General features: G+C 42.0%; 1 protein-coding gene and 1 long non-coding RNA gene across 2 annotated transcripts in view; one reads left to right on the top strand and one right to left on the bottom strand.

Annotated features, from left to right (window-relative positions):
* Window positions 1-20,774, top strand: part of LOC143810002 (uncharacterized) — a 243,919-nt gene that overhangs the window by 113,789 nt on the left and 109,356 nt on the right. The window lies entirely within an intron of this gene.
* On the bottom strand, window positions 1,760-20,182 carry LOC143808108 (alpha-2-HS-glycoprotein-like). Its single transcript, XM_077290411.1, has 7 exons — window positions 19,922-20,182; window positions 19,075-19,182; window positions 18,656-18,740; window positions 16,609-16,769; window positions 14,018-14,131; window positions 12,986-13,075; window positions 1,760-5,999 (listed from the first exon to the last, which is right to left on the bottom strand). The coding sequence occupies exons 1-7, from the start codon at window positions 20,120-20,122 to the stop codon at window positions 5,772-5,774; spliced, it is 987 nt and encodes a 328-aa protein (XP_077146526.1). The 5' UTR covers window positions 20,123-20,182; the 3' UTR covers window positions 1,760-5,771.

Genomic DNA, 20,774 nt, shown 5'->3' with positions numbered 1-20,774 from the left:
CTTTTGAGGGCAGAGCAAATTCCTGCCATGAGAAGGCGCTGGGCCTCTCTGACCTTTCCCAGCGCCTGCACACTGCAGTAGTTTGCTCTGCCCTCAACAGGGCAAATAAGTATGCTTGTGCAGCGCCCCAGAGTCCTGGTCGTTGCAGTACTGTGGCTCCGCCGCTAAGGGGGGCTATGGTACGTCTGATGGCACTGAAGGAGTTCATCTGACCAGGTATCACATACACCAATACATTTCACAGTCGGGCCTCCAGGGGGAGCTAAGGGTGCTATTTATTAGGCCACTCCTCACCACTGTGGGTAAACTGGGGGTCAGGCAGGAAGTTAGGCAGAAAGCTTACTGGGTTGGAACAGACAACACCTGGTGGCAGAGGGTGTTGTGGGGGAAGATTCGGTAGGGTCCCTGTCAGGTTTGGGACCCTGACAGAGGCCTGGCTACAAGAAGGAACGTCACGGGACCGTGCCTGCTCAGCATAGCGGCGGTGCCCTAAGAAAGGATCAGAAGCGAGATATATTGTGCTGAGTGAGAAACGAGATCAAAGCAAGAAGGAGAATACCAGTAGGAGTCGTGCTGTAAGACCGAGGCAACATCCTACTGAGGCGCGCAACCGGCGGCCGGAACGCCGAGGAAGTATTACTATATTTAGCTTCAGGCAATACTTCAAACCAACGGCAGGACAGTCAGTCAAAGGCGGGCTGTCTCACCTAAATCACCTATGCAGTCTTGGGGGGCAACTTGTGGAGAGGGGTGACTCTAGGGTCCCGGAAGAGCTCCGAGCCTACCCGTCATACGGGTGCCGTCCTAACCGTAACATCAGGGAGGGACGGAGGATTAGCAGAACATAATCTAATCGAGTTGTGAGGGAACTTAAGAAACAGACACAACAGTTGTGGGGACTTTCCATAAGCACAGCAGGGAAGGACCACAACACATAGCGCTAGCAGGTAGGCACAGATTTCCACCTGCAACGAGAACTCTGGAGGTGCCATTGGACCGGCCGGACTTGCGCAGCCTGGTGAACCGTATTCCGGACTGAGGACTCAGAGATCTTCAGTAAAGAGGTAAAGAGACTGCAACCTGGTGTCCTCGTTATTTACTGCACCGCACCACCACCACTATCCACATCCATCGTTTACTGTATGCCCCTCAGCAGGGTCACGGACCGGGCCTAGCCACCGTGACAACCCCAGAGCAGAGACTCAGAGGCCCGGTACCGGGTACCCCTCGGCCCTGCGGCAGTGGGGGCGCTACACTTGCGCAGGAGCGCGATGTCGGGGAGCCCGTGTGGATGACACATGGACCCGTCATCCACATGAAGCAAGCAGGAGGGTGGCATCGCAAGAAGATGGGAGGCGCCGGACCAGGAACTGCGACACCCATCGGACCGGACTGACCCCAGGTGAGTACAATAAAAGTTATTTTTCTTCTCGTGCAGGTCAGATCGGGGCTTATCTACAGTATTATAGAATGCTGTAGATAAACCCTGAAAGGCAGTGGCCGTAACTTATATCGGCCAAACCCGCTGACAGGTTCCCTTTAAAGTCCAGCAGATGATTTTCTTGCTAATCTGTCATTCAGACATTTCCCAGATACATATTTATATATTCATACGTAATGCAGTGCCCTGTACTGTATTTTCCCATTTCCTCACTGCTTCATTCTATCATTAATTCTGCTGGTCTTAAATGGGAAATACAATTTAAGTTTTACAAATCAGCGCTGTTTGGATATTCCATAGCAGAAAAAAACAAAAGAATGTTTTTTAGACAAACTTTATTAGCAAAGAAAAGAGCACCTTTTACTTGTGTATTATTATAATTGACTTTATGCAGTAAAGCTTATACATGTCGTCACTATTATTGTGTACCATAAATGCATTCTTTCATAACCTCAGTAAGTTTTGTCGAGGTGACAGTAAAAGACAAATACATTTTTATAGCACAAAAACTTGATCTCTTTGATGGGGTTTTTGCCATTTAGTGGCTGTGACAGAAATAACCCTGTTCTGACTATGACTAATGAAGGTGGAGTGACAGCTGACCGCAGTTGTGATAGGATAGGTTTAAAATTTCCTTTCATTTCTCTAGGAATTATGGGAACAGCACTGCTCAATTGCTCCTGGCAGTTTTGATCTCTCCATCTCCAGTTGTTGGACTGGGATGGTGTTATTCTAATATCAGGTTCAGATGGAAATAACCCAGTTGAAATCACAAAAATAATATAACTTACCCATCCCCCCTGCCACTACAGCGCTACCTCCCTGCACCTCCCCTGAATAAAAACCTTTTTGACAGTGAGGGAAATCAGTGAGTGGAACAGGCTGCCATGAGAAGTGGTGAGTTCTCCTTCAATGGAGGTCTTCAAACAGAGGCAGGACAGACATCTGTCTGAGATGGTTTAGTGAATCCTGCATTGAGTAGGGGTTGGACACAATGACCCTGGAGGTCCCTTCCAACTCTAACATTCTATGATTCTATGATTTTATTAATTTTTAGGAGATCAAGTAGTTGGGTTATTAAAGTTTGAAAGCAAATTACCTTTTTAACTTTACTTTCTTTTGCCATCCTTTAAAACAAGATTAATGCCAGTAGTAAATGAATATCAGCACCTTTACTCTAGCTGTGGTTGCTAGAATTAATCAAGTAATAAACCACAAGATTTGCCAAATAGCAGATCAATATTTTTATATGTGCACATGAGGGGAAAAATCTCTTTTTCTTCAGAATTAAATTGATGGATTAATGGAAAGTCAAAGATTTTAACTCTTGTTCATGAAATGCGGTTTTCTATGTTTTTTTTTTTGTTAAACCAAAACCAGGGCTAGATCTCAGTAGAGAAATTGTATTTATGGATGGAGACACATACTAATGGTCCCAACTCCTCGTGACTGAGGTACGCGACACGCGACGCTGCGCACTGAGTGGATGTGACTGTGCCGTTTTGCCATGACCGTCTAAGCGTTATTATGTTGGCATATTATTTACCAAAAGATATTAGAGGGAATTTACTATCCAAAACTTAAATTAAACCACTTAAAGATTCATATTCCGCAGCAGAGTTATTGCAAGCAATGCAAGTTAGCTCCGGTTCTATCCCACCCTAAGATTATCCAGCAATAACTAGGAATATCTGGGCAGGAATCAGTAGTAATGTAGTAGTGACCTTCATCGAAGAAGGAACAAGACTTAATCAATTCACGTTTCAAAATGGTCATTGTACCCAGTAAATAAGTCACATTTCCAGCTCACTTATATAAATGGTGAGTGTATGAAATCACATATCACCTTTAGCCCTTTCTAACTGACAGCAAACAAAAGACTCAATGATTAGGTAAATGTCTAACGCTATAGCACAAAGGAAGAAAGAAAGCTTAATCTAAGGATCAATGCTTTCACCATGTAGGACCTTGACAAAATACAAACTTTACATCCACTAGCTATGTTTCACCAGGTTTTTGCTATGCATTCTGATAGCACCATAATATATGGGCTGAGACCCCAATTCCAGTGTTGTGTCACTTGCTGGTCTGCTTGCCATCATTTTGATACAATCACAGTTTTCTCTGCTCCAGCTCCAGCAGAGCTCAAAATTCTAAGCTCCGTAAAACCCCGCCCACATCTCTGATTGGCAGCTTTCTTTGTTTACTGTACATTGAGAGAAAGCTGCTGATCAGTGGTGGGGTGTGGTTACACAGAGCAGTTGACTAGAAGGCACAAGACACCTAGTCCTGTAGTGATAATCTCCTGCTGATAATACACTGATTTTCTTAAAAGAGCAACACGCAGCCCATTAAGTGGCAGATCACTGGAATCAGATTGCATAGCACAAATCTGCTGACAGATTCCCATCAATGAACGAGAGAATAAATTATAGAAATGATACATAATATACTTAATGAAAACATGGAACAGGCATGAATTAAATGTTTTCTTTCTAAAATAAGGGCTCACGGCACACATGATCACACAGCCGCAAGTGGCAAATTCAGACAGGAGAAGAATGAGAACGCACCGCCACTGACACTGAGGGGAAGCTAAGGGGAAATTAAAAGGCTGCTAATTAAGGGTGCACCATGGACCCCTCACTGCTGTACAAAATAAAAGCAGTTTTGTCTGCGCTGCTGGAGGGATTCCATGAAGGGTCTCAGGAGATCAAGATTAATTACATTTGGTTTTAATATCTGCGCGTTTCAAAATTGTCCAACCTCTTCCTCAGAAGAAGAAGTTGGATAACTTCGAAACATGCAAATATTAAAAACACATTGACCTCCTGAATCCCTTTGTGGTATCCCACCATCAGCGCAGAAAAAAACGCTTTCATTTTGTACAGCAATTCCCCTGGGCCGTTGACCCCTATTTGCCTACAGATTGTTACATGTGCAACCCCATCAGGTGAGCAAGTGTCATCACCGGATAATACCCTATTTGTGATTTTGTTTGTCCCCCGGTCTACCTAGAAGGACCCCTCATTGGAATATGTAATAAAACATTTTTTATGTAAACCTAAAGTATGATTTTTATAGGAGCTAAGTCTCTATACGAAGGTACCATTTCAGTTTTGGTGGTGATAGACTACCTGTATGCTGCTTATGCTCAGATTTAAGGAATGTAATAAACCATTCTTCTGTATATGTTGTACGTACAGTGAGCTAGTGTGGACTAAACTGTTAGAAGTAAGGTGTGCTATGTCTTAAGGTAGAAAGACACTGTGGATGCCAATTTTGAGGCTAACCATGAATACTTGCATTAGTAACACAGTAATATCAAATATATGTATTTTTTTGCAATCTTTTTTTGAGGAACCTTGCATTAATACTGCATGCTAAGGAGATTGTTTTTATCTTTTTGACAGTTTACTATAGGTAATACCAGTCAACAATGCAAAAGAGAAGATTATCCTGTGTGTACTATGATCGAGCGCTCTTTTATTCGATCTGATGATCTTGAAAACTGTAGAGCTCCTGTAGCAAAGTAATTACGTTTTATGGACGTAAAAGGTGCCCATTAGATAGTAGTCAGTTATCTATCCCCAACCCCTCATACACACTCATGCTCGGCTGAGCGTGCAAGGGTGTTCACTAGGCCTCCTACACATGTCCGTAGAAAACACGTACGTGAAAGACACTCGTCATTCATGAGACCTTTTTTACAATCAGTGTGCTATTAGTGTTTTTTCTGGTATAGATAAAAAAAGAAATTACACAGCTTCTCCTATACTTCGCAAAGTTAAACATGGACAGCACACGGATGGCAGACAGATAGCAAAGGATCCGTGTGCTGCACGTGTTTTTCACACATCCACAAACTTGTATTGGCCCTTGTTATCCGTGGTGCCGTAAAAAAACGGACATGTCTCCATGTGTTTTACATGGACTCACGGTCTGTGTAAAAACATGGACATGTGGACCACAGCATAGGTTATAATGGGTATGTGTGGTATCTATGAACAAATACGGATACCACATGTACTGGAAACAAAGACGTGTGAAGGAGGCATCAAGGAGAGTGCCATAAGCCGCTGCCAGACAAAGCTGTCCTTTCCAGACACCTTTGGTTTCAGCTTATGTCTCTGAGAAGCAATATGATTGGGCGATGTATTTCTTTTTTAACCATATTACACTTTGCAAAATACCAATTTGTGGGCCAGTATTTTTGTTGTTAACAGCACAATTATTTGCCCTAAAAATAAAAAATTGTCATGATTTCATCTGATTCTGATATAATGTGATACAGGAAAGCAAATTAACAATGTTCTCTCATAACTGCATTTTAGAAGTGTAATTTCCTGCCAGGACACAAGGGAAGACTTGGCACAGGATTACCGGTGAGCGACCTCCTAACGGCATGACCTGCTGTGGAAGCTAGAAGTTGTTCAGCAGAGTTAGATTCAGAAGAATGAGGACCCATGCTGGGATCATGCAGGTTATGGTGAAAACGTGACACAACATTGGTTTGTGGAGGTGCTAGGGGGACCTGTGGTGCTCCAGTTTTTTCAGGCTGAAAAAGAAAAAGTTATTAGCTCGCAATGTTGCTAATCACATTTACAGTATATTAAAGTGGCATGTAAACGTTTTGGCACCACTATTCCAAATTACTGTTACTGTGAACAGTTAAGCAAGTTGAAGATGAAATTATGTCTAAAGGGCTAAAGTTAAAGATTATTATTATTATTATTTATTTATTTATATAGCACCATTGATTCCATGGTGCTGTACATGAGAAGTGGTTACCTACAAATTACAGATATCACTTACAGCAAGCAAACTAACAATGACAGACTGATACAGAGGGGCGAGGACCCTGCCCTTGCGGGCTTACATTCTACAGGATTGTGGGGAAGGAGACAGTAGGTTGGGGGTTGCAGGAGCTCCGGTGTTGGTGAGGCGGTAGCTTCGGTAGTGATGAGGAGGCAGCGGGGTCAGTGCAGGCTGTAGGCTTACCTGAAGAGATGGGTTTTCAGGTTCCGTCTGAAGGATCCGAATGTGGTTGATAGTCGGACGTGTTGGGGCAGAGAATTCCAGAGGATGGGGGATATTCGGGAGAAGTCTTGGAGGCGATTGGATGAGGAGCGAATAAGTGTGGAGGAGAGAAGGAGGTCTTAGGAGTACCAGAGATTACATGAGAAGATATCGGGAGATTAGTTCAGAGATATATGGAGGAGACAGGTTATGGATGGCTTTGTAGGTCAGTATTAGTAATTTGAACTCGATACGCTGAGGGAATGGGAGCCAGTGAAGAGATTTGCAGAGGGGGGAAGCGGAGGAGTAGCGAGGAGAGAGATGAATTAGTCTGGCAGCAGAGTTAAGGATGGACTGGAGAGGTGCAAGGGTGTTAGCAGGGAGGCCGCAGATAAGGATGTTGCAGTAGTCAAGGCGGGAGATGATGAGGGCATGCAAAAGCATTTTAGTAGATTGATGGTTGAGGAAAGGACAGATTCTGGAGATATTTTTGAGCTGGAGGAGACAGGAGGTGGACTGAGCTTGGATGTGCGGTTTAAAAGGACACGGCAGAGTCAAAGGTTACTCCAAGGCAGCGGACTTCCAGTATGGGGGAAAGCATGATGTCATTGATTGCGATAGATAGGTCAGGTAAGGAAGATGACATATTTCCTTTGTATTTTAGGCAAAGATTTTTTTTTTTTAAATCTTTTACATTTTATAAATTGCAAAAAGGAAAATAGGCCAATGCAAATATTTGGGCATCCTTGTAGATTTGTGTGCTTAGATAACTTTGACCAAGGTTTCAGACCTTTACTAGCTTAATAAACCCAGCCTCCTCTAACTTTGTGCCACAAAGCATCAGCCATGAGTTCTTCCAGTCAACTGCCTAGCACTCTGAAAATGAAAACTGTGGAGGCCCACAAACAAGGAGAAGGCTATAAGAAGATAGGAAAGCGTTTTCAAGTTGCCGTTTCCTCAATTTGAAATGTAATTAAGAAACAGGAACAGTGGAGATCAATATAAGGTCTGGAAGACCAAGCTCAATTTCAATGAGAGCTGCTGATAGGATTGCTAGAGATGCAAATCAGAACCTCTGCTTCACTGCAAAAGACCTTCAGAAAGATTTAGCAGACTCTGGAGTTGTGGTACATTGTTCTACTGTTCAGAGACACCTGCACAAATATGGTCTTCATAAATGAGTCATGAAAAGAAAACCTCTCCTACATCCTCACCATAAAATTCAGCATCATAAGTATGCAAAAGAAAATCTAAACAAGTCTGATGCATTTTGGAAAGATGTCCTGTGGACCAATTAGGTTAAAATAGAACTCTTTTGCCACAATGATCAAAGGTATGTGTGGAGAAAAATAGGGCACAGAATTTCAGGAAAACAACATCTCCCCAACCATTAAGCATGGGAGTAGATCAATCATGCTTTGGCGCTGTGTTACAGCCAATAGCACAGCGAACATTTCATGGGTAGAGGGCAGAATGGATTCAATTAAATTTCAACATATTCTTGATGCAAAGAGAACACCATCTGTAAAAAAGCTGAAGTTGAAAAGAGGATGGCTTTTACAGATGGATAATGATCCTAAACACACGTAAAAATCCACAATAGACTACTGTAAAAGGAGCATGCTGATGGTTTTACAGTGGACCTCACAGACCCCTGATCTGAACATCATTGAAAATTTGCGGCCAGACCTCAAAATAGCAGTGCATGCAAAATGACCCAGGAATCTCACAGAACAAGAATACTTTTCCAAGGAAGAATGGATGAAAACCACTCAAAGAAGAATTGAAAGACTCTTGGCTAGATAGAAAAAAAAAGTTTAAAAGTTGTGATACTTGCAAAAAGTTGTGCTATTAGGTACTAACCATGCAGGGTGCCCATTTTCCTTCTAGTAATTTTTAAATGTTATATATATATATATATTTATATACTGTATATGTTAGCTTAAAATACAAAGGCAATGTGTGATCTTTAACTTTAGCCCCTTTAGACATAGTTCAATCTTCAACCTGCTTAACTGTTCACAATAAGTCATTTTGATTAGTAGTGCCCAAACTTCTACATGACACTGTATAAATATAAATATATATATATATATATATATATATATATATATATATACTGAATATATATAGTGAAAATAAGTATTTGATCCCTTGCTGATTTTGTTAGTTTGTCCACTGACGAAGACATATGCAGAGTAGGTTGATTTTTAACATTGAGAGATAGACTATCAAAAATAAAATCCTGAAAAATATACTGTAAAAATTATATAAATTTATTTGCATTTTGCAGTGAGAAATAAATATTTGATCCCCTTCCAAACATTAAGAGTTCTGGCTCCTACAGACCAGTTAGGCGCTCCTAATCAACTCGTTACCTACATGAAAGACAGCTGTCTTACATAGTCACCTTTATAAAAGATTCCTGTCCACAGACTCAATTAGTCAGTCAGACTCTAACCTCTAAAATGTGGGCAAGACCAAAGAGCTTTCTAAGGATGTCAGGAACAAGATCATAGACCTGCACAAAGCTGAAATGGGCTACAAAACCATAAGTAAGATGCTCGGTGAGAAGGAGACAACTGTAGTAAGAAAATGCAAGAAATACAAAATGACTGTCACTCAACATCGATCTGGGGCACCATGTAAAATCTCACCTCTTGGGGTATCCTTGATCATGAGGAAGGTGAGTGATCAGCCTAAAACTACATGGGGGGAACTTGTTCATGATCTCAAGGCAGATGGGACCACAGTCACGAAGAAAACCATTGGTAACACATTACGTCGTAAAGGTTTAAAATCCTGCAGTGCCCGCAAGGTCCCTCTGCTGAAGAAGGCACATGTGCAGGCCCATCTGAAGTTTGCCAATGAATACCTGGATGATTCTCTGAGTGATTGGGCGAAGGTGCTGGGGTCAGATGATACAAAAATTGAGCTCTTTGGCATAAACTTAACTCCCTGCGTTTGGAGAAAGAGAAATGCTGCCTATGACCCAAAGAACACCATCCCCTCTGTCAATCATGGAGGTGAAAACAGTATATTTTGGAGGTGTTTCTCTGCTAAGGGCACAGGACTACTTCACCGCATCAATGGGAGAATGGATGGAGACATGTACCGTAAAATCCTGTGAGTGACAACTCACAACTGCGCGTGGGACATACTTGGACGTTCCAACATGACAACGATCCAAAACACAAGACCAAGTCGACCAGTCATTGACATACAGCAAAAAAAAGTGAAGGTTCTGGAGTGGCCATCTCAGTCCCCTGACCTCAATATCACTGAGTCACTCTGGGGAGAGCTCAAGCACGCAGATCATGCTAGACAGCCCAGGAATTTACAGGAACTGGAGGCTTTTTGCTAAGAAAAGTGGACAGCTTTACCATCTGAGAAAATAAAGAACCTCATCCACAACTACCACAAAATACGTCAAGCTGTCATTGATGTTAGAGGGGGCAATACACCGTATGAAGAAATGGGGTATGTAATCTTTTGATCAGGGTCATTTTGATATTTTGGGTTGTCATTATGATTTAAATTTCCTTGCAGAAACCTTGCACACCTGGATACTCACAGACTATCAGACTCTCTTCTACCCCTGTCCTCCATATCTTTACTGCACGACACGGACAGTGCCACCGCTTTCTATAACTCCACCTTCACATCAGCCATAGACTCAGTCGCCCCTCTCATGCATGGCAAAGTGCGACAAATCAATAGGCAACCCTCGCATAACAATCTCACCCAAAAACTCTGACAAGCATCCAGGGTCGCTGAGAGGCGTTGGAAAAAACACGCCTGCCAGACGACTTCACTGCTTTCAAACAAGCTACACTTGCCTTCAAACTAGCCCTCATTTCTGCTAAACAGACCTATTTCACTAACCTTGTATCTTCATTATCCTACAACCCAAAACAACTGTTCAACACATTTAACTCTCTCGTCCGCCCACCACTGCCACCTCCAACTCCCCTCATCTCTTCTGAGGACTTTGCCACCTACTACAAGATCGACCAAACAAGGTAAACCTTTACTGTTCCACCACCCCAACCACTCCATATACCAGACCTCTGCCCTTCCCTAATAACCTCCCTCTCCAACATCACTGAAGGAGAACTTACCTCTTTTCCAACTCACACCTCACCACCTGTGCACTTGAACTCATCCCTTCCCACCTGCTCCCCAACCTCACTAACATGCTCATTCCAGCCCTAACCCATCTCTTCAACCTATCACTATCTTCTGGTACCTTCCCATCAGCCTTCAAACATGCCAACATCACAAACATCCTCAAAAAAGCTAACCTTGACCCAACTGCTATGCCCAGCTATTGCCCCATATCACTGCTCCTGTTTGCTTCCAAACTCCTTGCTCAACTTTCTTCCCACCTCTCATCTAACTCTCTTCTTGACAACCTCCAATCTGGCTTCTGTCCCCACCATTCCACCAAAACTGCTCTGACCAAAATTACTAATGACTTACTCACAGCCAAAGCTAACAGACAGTTCTCCATCCTCCTCCTTCTCGACCTGTCCTCTGCTTTGGACACAGTCGATCACTGCATACTGCTACAGATTCTTTCTTCCCTTGGCATCAAAGGCCTTGCCCTTTCCTCGATTGCCTCATACCTTTCCGACTACATATTTAGCACTTCCCACTCCCACACTACCTCCTCATCCCGCCCCCTCTCTGTCTTAGTCCCTCAAGGCTCTGTCCTAGGGCCCCTACTTTTTTCCATCTATAACCTTGGCCTAGGACAACTCATAAAGTCCCATGGCTTCCAGTACCACCTGTATGCAGATGACACTCAGATCTACCTCTCTGGGACAGATGTCACCTCTATGCTGTCCAGAATCCTGGAGTGTCTATCAGCCATATCCTCCTTCTTCAACTCTCGCTTCCTAAAACTCAATGTAGACAAAATCGAACTCATCATCTTTTCCCCATCTCGCGTATCCATCCTACCTGATCTATCTATTATGGTAAACGGCATCACGCTCTCTCCCGCACCTGAAATCCGCTGCCTCGGGGTAACTCTCGACTCTGCCCTGTCCTTCAAACCGCACGTCCAAACTCTTGCCACCTCCTGTCGCCTCCAACTCTAAAATATTGCCAGAGTCCATCCTTTCCTCAGCCCACAATCTACTAAAACTCTTGTGCATGCCCTCATCATCTCCCGCCTCGATTACTGCAATACCCTCCTCTATGGCCTCCCAGCTAACTCTCTTGCTCCACTCCAGTCTGTCCTCAACTCTGTTGCCTGACTAATCCATCTCTCTTCTCGCTACGCCCCTGTTTCTCCCCTCTGGAAATCCCTCCACTGGCTCCCAATTCCCCAATGAATCCAGTTCAAACTACTAACACTGATCTACAAAGCCATCCACAACCTGTCCCCTCCCTACATCTCTGAATTAATCTCCCAATATCTTCCCTCATGTAATCTTTGATCCTCCCAAGAACTCCTACTCTCCTCCACACTTATTCGTTCCTCACACAACCGCCTCCCAGATTTCTCCCGAATATCCCCCATCCTCTGGAATTCCATGCCTCAACACGTCCAATTATCCACCACCCTTGGATCCTTCAGATGGAACCTGAAAACCCATCTCTTCAGGAAAGCCTGCAGCCTGCAATAACCATTCTGTCGCCTCACCAAACACCCAAGCTGCCGCCTCACCAACCAGCGGAGCTGCCGCCTCACCAACCACCTGAGCTGCCGCGTCACCAACCACCCGAGCTGCCACGTCACCACCACCAGAACTACCGCCTCACCACCACCAGAGCTGCTGCACCCCGCCTTTTGTCTCTTCCCCATTATCCTGTAGAATGTAAGTCCACAAGGACAGGGTCCTCTCCCCTCTGTTCCAGTCTGTCATTGTAAATTTGTTTACTGTAAATTATATCTATAACCCTGTACGTAACCCATTTTCTCATGTACAACACCATGGAATTAATGGTGCTATATAAATAAATAATAATAATATATATATAATGATCAGTGAAAAATCTGACCAGTGAAAAGTGCTAACTGTTGGTCTCTTTATGATCATACCATTATTCTGATTTTCTGACAAATACTGATTAAAGATGTCACATTACATACATACATTCTATTATCAAACGTACTGTAGTTATAAAATAGGAAATTCAACATAACAGAACTTGCATGACTGCAATCACACAAATAGATTGGTCTTATAGAAAGGTCATAATCACTGTGAGTACAGATGTAAGGTGGAAAAAGAGGAGATTAGTGAATATGTTTTGGACAACACTATAAGAGATGACATATGATGTTTAGCACCAATGTACTGAATTCTGGGGCAATCTGTTTAGTCTATGTACTTTTCTATGTACGAAAAACATATTGGGATAAGTGAGATCATGACCATGACCCACAATTAACGTGGTGGCAATTGCATTGATACCTCCTTCCGTGGGCTAGAAGTAAACTATTATGTATGTTATTATATTTACATTATCATATGTGCATCCGTAAAAGGAAATACATAGATATGTGATTACCTGAGGTTCATAGACTGTGCATCCAGCTATAACTTCCTCATCTACTGCTCCGGGACTTTTTACAACTGACCCAGAGCAAGCTCCAAAATGCTGTAATGATAAATAAAAAATAAATTCTGATTAGAGTTGATGAGAATATATTCACATGTCCCATTTCGTCAGTGACCACAGTGGTTTGCAATCGTTGGATGGGAGAGGAAGTACTGCATCTTACCCGGTGACATCCGCAGCTGTTTTTTTATTATTCTTGTGATGATGATGTTGTGCAAAGCCAGCTAATTAAAATAAGCACTAGGGGCGCAGTCAAGAAAGAGGTGGTGCTCCGTCTCCTATCCAACGGCTACAGATTACTGTCACAGCCAATAGAATGAAACTAAAAGATGCTAAAAAGTGGCTAAACTAGCTAAGTGCCAATGGACAGCCTGAGAATCTGCACTGGACACTTTCAGCACCTTCCCAGAAGAGGATACATGAAGGGAAAGTTGGGAAGCAGTCATGTGGGTAAATCAATTAACTTCTTCAAGATTACATTCTATATTAAATCCAATAGATGCAGAGACTGGTGTTCACATGACCCCTTGGTGGGCAGCAGGGGGTCTTCCAGTGAAGAGCTGGAGTAAAACATAGGCACAGTAACTCTTTAGTGTAGCTAAACATGACATTTTAGGACACTCTAGATTAGAAGCTTTACTATAAAATGGCTAACCTGTCTAAATAAATATATATATATATACATACGATAGTTAATTTATTAGCCACTTACAATAGATAAGTCAGCTGAGGGTACTTGGAGGGTTTACTGCATATCCTACAAAATTCTTACATTACAATACCCTAATAATGCCAGCTTCAGCCAGCCTTGATATAATTTCAGCAACTAAAGAATCTTATACTACAGATCCTACGTTCCTAACATGAACTTATTATGGCTATTTCAAATTGACCATATAATAAAATGAAGAAGAAGATGGAGACCTGAAAATAAAAACTTTTGTAAAGCTCAATATCCTACGTCATGAAATAAATACTTACAGCGCCAGCTCCAGTTTGCTCCACACATGCAGCAGTTCCAGAATTGGCTTCATCTACGGTACAGTTACTTGCTGCAATAACAAACTCAACATGTACCGAATTGCTTATGCCGGACTACAAAAAAATGTGAAAATTGAATTGGAAATTCTTTGGAAATAAACGTTTAGTACAACAATGCATCTAATACTACAGGCTAGCATGGTTTGGTCAGTGAAAGTCAATGTAGACAGGAGTCAGGACTGAGGGCCGGCGATAATATTATATGAGTGCGGCTGCAGAGTTCAGGCAGCGCTCAATCAAGCTATGGCAGTGCTCAGTATACATAGTGTATTCACAAGGCGTAACGGTGCAGTGAGCTCTTGGCCATACCAAAGGTGCACCAAAGCCCCATCATTTGCATTACAAGAAAATAGTTTTTATGCCAACTAAATTACTAAAATCTACACTACCGTTATGGTTTTTTATGAGGCTAAGTCCCCAATATATCTGTATAAGTGGTTCAGCCAACATTTTTGGCATGACTGACTCCAATTAAAGGTTTTTCCTGTAGCCCCCTAAATACCTGTATAACTGGTTCAGTCAACATTTTTGGGGGTGAAAGCCTCCAATTAAAGGGTTTTCCCTATCTCTGATATTTACAGCATTTCCATTTGGGTATGGCAGGGGCAGACATATCATTGGGGCAACCTTTGCAGCCACACAGGTGCAAAACAATTTAAGGGGGCCACTTCCAGCTCCAAGGCAGGTGGAATTGTCCATTATGATGAACTATTGGACTGCAAATAGCCCATATACTGTTCTTGCACAGAGGCCTTCTTTTGTTTGCATCCACCAGTGGGATATGACATTGTTTGCTGGGATAAAGGGACCATCACATATCTGGAGAACAGGGTCCCTTCTCAATCTGCTATTAGTGAAGAGATGGCTCCCATTGACAGCTCTTTCCAAATATCTTTCCAGAAGTTCTGGAAATTGCTAAGCATGTTTGCCATGGATATGCCATGAATGGTCAAGCTTTCTTGACCATAACTAAATGAATGTATGTAATTTCCCCTAAACCAGCTATAGTAGAAGATACATTTCAAAATATGTATTATCTTAGTTAAAGTGGAGCTAACATGTTACAGATGTACAGTGCCAGAAAATATCCCTCAGAATACGAAGTCAATATTACATAGACCATATATCCTCAATTCTGGGTCTGTAATCATAAAACTCTACTGATCACATCATTAGCAAGAACGTGCCTCTGACTTGCCATATAATTTGACTATATATCCATTACAACCAGCAGATAACTCAGTACATTGCCCAATGGCTAGGGCATACACAGACAGCAGATCTGTAGATAGAATCTAAACCTGTCTATCCAATAACTGATCATAGAGTACCTCCCTTATTTCTCTCACAATGCGCCAGAAATGGTGAGCTGCTGGCTGCTTTATAGGGTTCCAAATTTCCATTACCAGCAACAGTTATATATTTTACTTTCCCTTGCACAATCTTTCTACCTCTGCTTTAAAAAATATCATAGATAACTCATTTAGATAGTTTTAGCCTGCTCTTAATATTTATTCAAAAAGTCTTATAAATATATTTTGTGAATTAATCAATAGCATACTAGTGTAATTATTATACTGTATGCTATTGATTTCCAATTTCTAATCTTGCAATGTGAATATACCCATGTGTAAGGAATGTACCAGGATCGTGTGATGCTCCACTCCCTTTCTTCAAATATTGCCTTGTATATATTATTGTATATTTATTGCTGTATTTAGTTATTTGTACATTATTAATAGGGAAAGTGCAGTACCTCAGTTATTACACTAGATGGGGGTACATTAGTAAATATAGTTAATTAGGAGGAGCCAACCGTGGATAAGATAGAAAGTTTTTCCTGTTTATAGCAGAAGGGCTTTAGAGCCCGTATAGTGCGGTTGCCTCCGCAACATTCAAAGCAAGAAGCCCAGCCATCCAGGGCCAATGGGCCAGAAGGGCAGCAGTGACAGCAGCAGTGGGAACAGAGGCTGTAGCCAAAGCCACAGCAGTGCAGGGATGCAGGCCGCTCAACATGTGGCAGCTTACTTCATAGGCAGATGCCCTCTTGCCCGGTGCGAAGCAGACGAGGGAACTCCTGAACATAGTAAGGCTGAACAGGGAGGACTTTGCAGTGCCGGATGGAACGGTAGGACCTGGGCACCCACTGGAATGCGTAGGGAGGAGTACAGGGAAAGACAAGGTTGTGAATTTCATGGAACCCTACACTGATGCTGTATCTGATATGGACGTGCTGCGAAAGGAAAGAAGTAAAGTTATTTGTTTACAGTTGAAATTGGACTGTGTTTCTGTTTGTGCGCAAACATACGGAGGGTGTCTTAAGTGACTCAGAGGAGTCCCTGAAGGTGCAGAGAGGCAAGTACATTGACAAGGACATTGTTTGTATGTGATCGGAGACCAGGGCGTGATTGAGCAATATATGTCAGCCATGACAACGGCCCTGCGACCCCTCACACCTGTATGATCCTTTGATTTGCATATGATATGCATACAATACTCGCCAAAATTATCGCAAATTGTTAGATTTTTACCTGAATGCTTCCCCGGCCAATCTCATGGAGTAAGTAAAATGCTGTGTTGTTTCCTCCATTAAATTTGTGAAGGGACACATCAACTGCATGCACTACCTGGGAATCGTTAAGAAGTGCCAGCAGTGGGCGGTCAGGATACATTCTCATATTTTCTGCGGAATCTAAAAGGAGACAGAAAAATTATTGTATATAACATTTGGAAATGCAACACTTTGGGTTTGTACTGAAAAATGAAAAAAAAAAAAAACTGTGGTAACTAGATTTCTGCTTCCTACAAATGTATGAAATCCTGTTTTATTTATTTTACATTTACATATACTTGTAATTTTGCCAAATTGTAACTTTGCCTCCAGCCCCTACTTCTAGCTCGGTACTCATATCCTCCCATGAATTCTGTGAAAGTTCAATGCATAGCACGACAGGAATCTGGAACTGTGATTAACTTAGTAACCATGTCATAGTATAGAAATCAAAGGTGGTAATTCATAAAACTGTTTTTTCCAGAAAACGCGCTTAAAACTATTTGAAAAGTCACTATTTTTGTGTGCAAAAATGTTTGTGACTTTTGGTGCTTTCAAACCAGTGAACGCTGCTGATATGGGTGGGGCTTGGAGAAGCCAGGCATATGGGGTGTGGCTATGCATGGCCATCAAATTAATTGAAAGCGGCAAAATACCCTATGCCAGAAATGTTACTCCAGTTCCTGACTGGAGTAACATTTCTGATGAGGGGCATGGAGGATGAAATGTGCTGAATTCATTAATGGCGTATCTTATTCTATTAGTAATGTTTCTATAACTTTGGCCTGGGACAACTCCATGTCAAATGGCTTCCAGTACCATCTATACACTGATGACATTTAGGTCTACCTCTCTGGCACAGATGTCACCACTCTGCTGTCCAGAATCCAGAGTATCTATCATCCATATCATCCTCCTTCTCTTCTTGCTTCCTAAAACTTAATGTGGACAAAACCAACTAATCACCTTTCCTCCATCTCACCTAAATCCCCTACCCAATCTATCACAATAAATGACATCACACTTTCCCTTGTACCCAAAGTTCGCTGCCTCAGTGTAACTGTTGCCTTTTCCTTCAAACCACACATCCAAGGTCTTACCACCTACTGCTGCGTCCAAATAAAAAATAGTTCCAGAATTATTCCTTCCTCAACACACTCTACTCAAATGTAAGTTCATGCCCTCATCATCTCCTGCCTCAATTACTGCAATATCCTCCTTTGTGGCTTCTCAACTAATACTCTCGCAACTCTCCAGTACATCCTTAACTCTGCTGCCCGATTAATCCATCTAACCCCTGGCTACTCGTATGCCTCTCTGCTCTGCAAATCTCTTCATTGGCTCCCAAGTTTCCAATGGATACAGTTTATACTACTAGCATTAACCTACAACGCTGTCCGTAATCTGTCTTCTCCATATGTCTTTGAAGTACTCTCCTGATATCTACCCAGATGTAATCTCCAGCCCTCACAAGACCTTTATCTCTTCTCCACCCTTGTACACTCCTCACCCAATTGCCTTCAAGACTTCTCCCAAGCATCCTCCATTAACAAAAATTCCAGGTCCCAGCATGTCCGATTGTCTCCAACATTCAGAACCTTCAGACAGAATTTGAAAATCCATCTCTTCAAGAAAATTTACTGCTTTCACTGGCCCCGCCATTACCTCACCACCACCACTGGAGCTGCTGTAACCCCCAACCTTCTGACTCCTTCCCCTACACCCTGTAGACTGTAAGTCCGCGAGGGCAAGGCCCTCTCCCCATCTGTACCAATCTGTCAATGTTAGTTTCTTGACTGTAATTTTAGATTTGTATTTTGTATGTAACCCCCTTATCACATGTACAGCACAATGGAATCAATGGTACTCTAAAAATAAATATTGGTAAGAGTGGTAAACAAAACACTGGTCTTAATGAATGAGGACCTTTGTTGCTATATAATAATTAGGTAAATTATTTATATTATTAAATGACAATTATTTCTCTAATTTTTCTATAGATATTGTAACTAAATTCAGAAAATTACCCAGTTCAGATTTACACCTGGTGCTAATGACTGTAAAGGTGCCGCTTTGATTCTGAAGTTTCACATTACAGTCGGCTTCCACTGCCTGCCAATAAAAAGACACAGACAGTAAAATACATCATGTGATCCTTGTAACAGTAGCAGTACACCGGAGACAGAGAGTGACGTTAGCAAGGTATGATAGTGCCTGTCTGCAGTCATTCGAGAGAATACAAACTCCCTTGTAGGTCATCAGAAGACTTTAAGTGGCGCTGTGCTGGATATAGGACTATAGTGTAGGATCGCTGACTATGATTTAACTAGTTATGATCTTTACTTCTTTTCTGTGTTATGCATTACATGAAAGCAATATGTAAAGTATTCAGAGATACATGTAGTTAATCTGATTGATGTACTTAGCACAAACTATACAGACATACCTGCTCAGCAACTGGCCTCACTTCACAATCCGATACAGGTATTGGACTCTTGGATGGACACTTTGTCTCCAGGAGATCTAACTCCAGGAAAATAATGTCTCCTAATCCCTTAAAAACAAAAGCAAACACAATTCAATTACATTGTATGTAATATATTGTATATAAGTCATATAATTGTATATTTGATTCACCCAAATCTCTCAAAGAAAAGTCCAATAATTTGGATCTTGACTGAGCATTAGCTGCCAACTGATTTGTCAGACTGTAAAAACAATCTTTTCTTTATCTTCAGAAGAGAAATTAGCCAAAAACATAATAAAACGGCACTATATACATAGATATAGAAATATACATGTGTATAAGACTCATATAAGACTATATTAGTAAAAAAAACTTAGCTATTGATTTTCTAGTGCATGGTTGTGCCTTGTATGTTTTGTATGTTTAAGGGAAGAGTCAGATGGTCGTGTAACTCAAACAAGGATCACAATGCAATGTACAGACTGGCTCGCGGCTCTCCCGACCTGAGCGAAAAAGCATGTGTTTCTATGCAGCTGTCACGCTCAGGTCAGGAGAGCTGATGGCTAGTCTGAGCATTGCGTTGCGATCCTCAACCGAGTCATACATCCGACTGACTCTTCTCTACTAGTGACCATCCAATGTTACTATTCTCTACTAGTGACCATCCAATGTTACTATGTCTACTATTACTAAATTACCTGGACTGTTTAAATTGTAAAAATCAAAATACTTAAATTGTCTTTGATTAGATATGTTCATGATTTAACAAGCACATGAAATCTAATAGCCACAGAAATTTCTCAGCAGTTTCAATTTTTTTGCTTACCGAAGGGCGCAGAAAGACTTTCTCAACTCGGTTGAGGGTAAACTTATATCCAGAGTTGTGATGGCTATTAATGTGCTGAACGGCTACGTTAGCTGCCTCATGCACGTCGGCATCATCACAGTTTACGACACGACCAGGCTGCGGTAAAGGCCGTACAACAGAGCAACAAAGGAGTAACGAGGTCACTATCAGTGGCTTCATGATGTTTCAGTCTGCCTGGGTTACCTCTGGACGCTGTATGCGAGAAAGGAATAGTGCTACACATGGCAACTTCCTTATATAAAGCCCATGAATCACGGTCTTGCCATGGAAAATATTTGCTCTGGCATATCAGACCTGTGCACATGAAACAGAAGAATAAACATTTGAGAAATCAATTTGTCTAGCTAGACTTCTGAAATGTAAATGTACGAATATTCTGTGTGCTGTCTGGTCTCCTCTATATTGTCCTGAAGCCTATGAAATAGAAGAATTTTTGAGAATCTTACATTTATAATCACGTTATATCAGCTTTTGGCTAACAGCCTGACACTGGGGAGCTGATATCACACCTTACTGCACTGGTCGATGGCAGCACAAAAGGTTTGGGATGGTAGACACTCCATCTTAACACAACCATAACTACAGTAGGCACTAGAATAAATACACAAAACACACTATTTTTGTTGTCAAAATGGCAACAGCTTTATTTAAATCACAGGATTACAACAACCACAGTAGGAGTCAGGTGGAGTGCTAGTACATTGGGATTCACAAGTACTGCGATATCCCCAGCTGTGTGACATACAGCACCAGGACAGACAGCCATAAAGGGGCGGCACACACTGGCTTGCCATTCAAGCAGAGCCAGTAA

The sequence above is a fragment of the Ranitomeya variabilis genome, chromosome 2 (assembly GCF_051348905.1).
Source record: "Ranitomeya variabilis isolate aRanVar5 chromosome 2, aRanVar5.hap1, whole genome shotgun sequence".
NCBI lineage: Eukaryota > Metazoa > Chordata > Amphibia > Anura > Dendrobatidae > Ranitomeya > Ranitomeya variabilis.
The sequence above is the reverse complement of the archived record's forward strand: the minus strand, read 5'-3'. Positions and strand labels throughout refer to the sequence as shown.

What these genes read in the sequence shown, in the direction of transcription:
- LOC143808108 (XM_077290411.1), bottom strand. Translation starts at nt 20,122, where the DNA reads ATGAAGCCACTGATAGTGACCTCGTTACTCCTTTGTTGCTCTGTTGTA. An exon ending in AAGTCTTTCTGCGCCCTTCG is followed by an intron (nt 19,183 to 19,921) that starts GTAAGCAAAAAA and finishes TTTGTTTTTAAG; the next exon opens with GGATTAGGAGACATTATTTT. An exon ending in TTGGCCGGGGAAGCATTCAG is followed by an intron (nt 14,132 to 16,608) that starts GTAAAAATCTAA and finishes ATTTTTTTGTAG; the next exon opens with TCCGGCATAAGCAATTCGGT.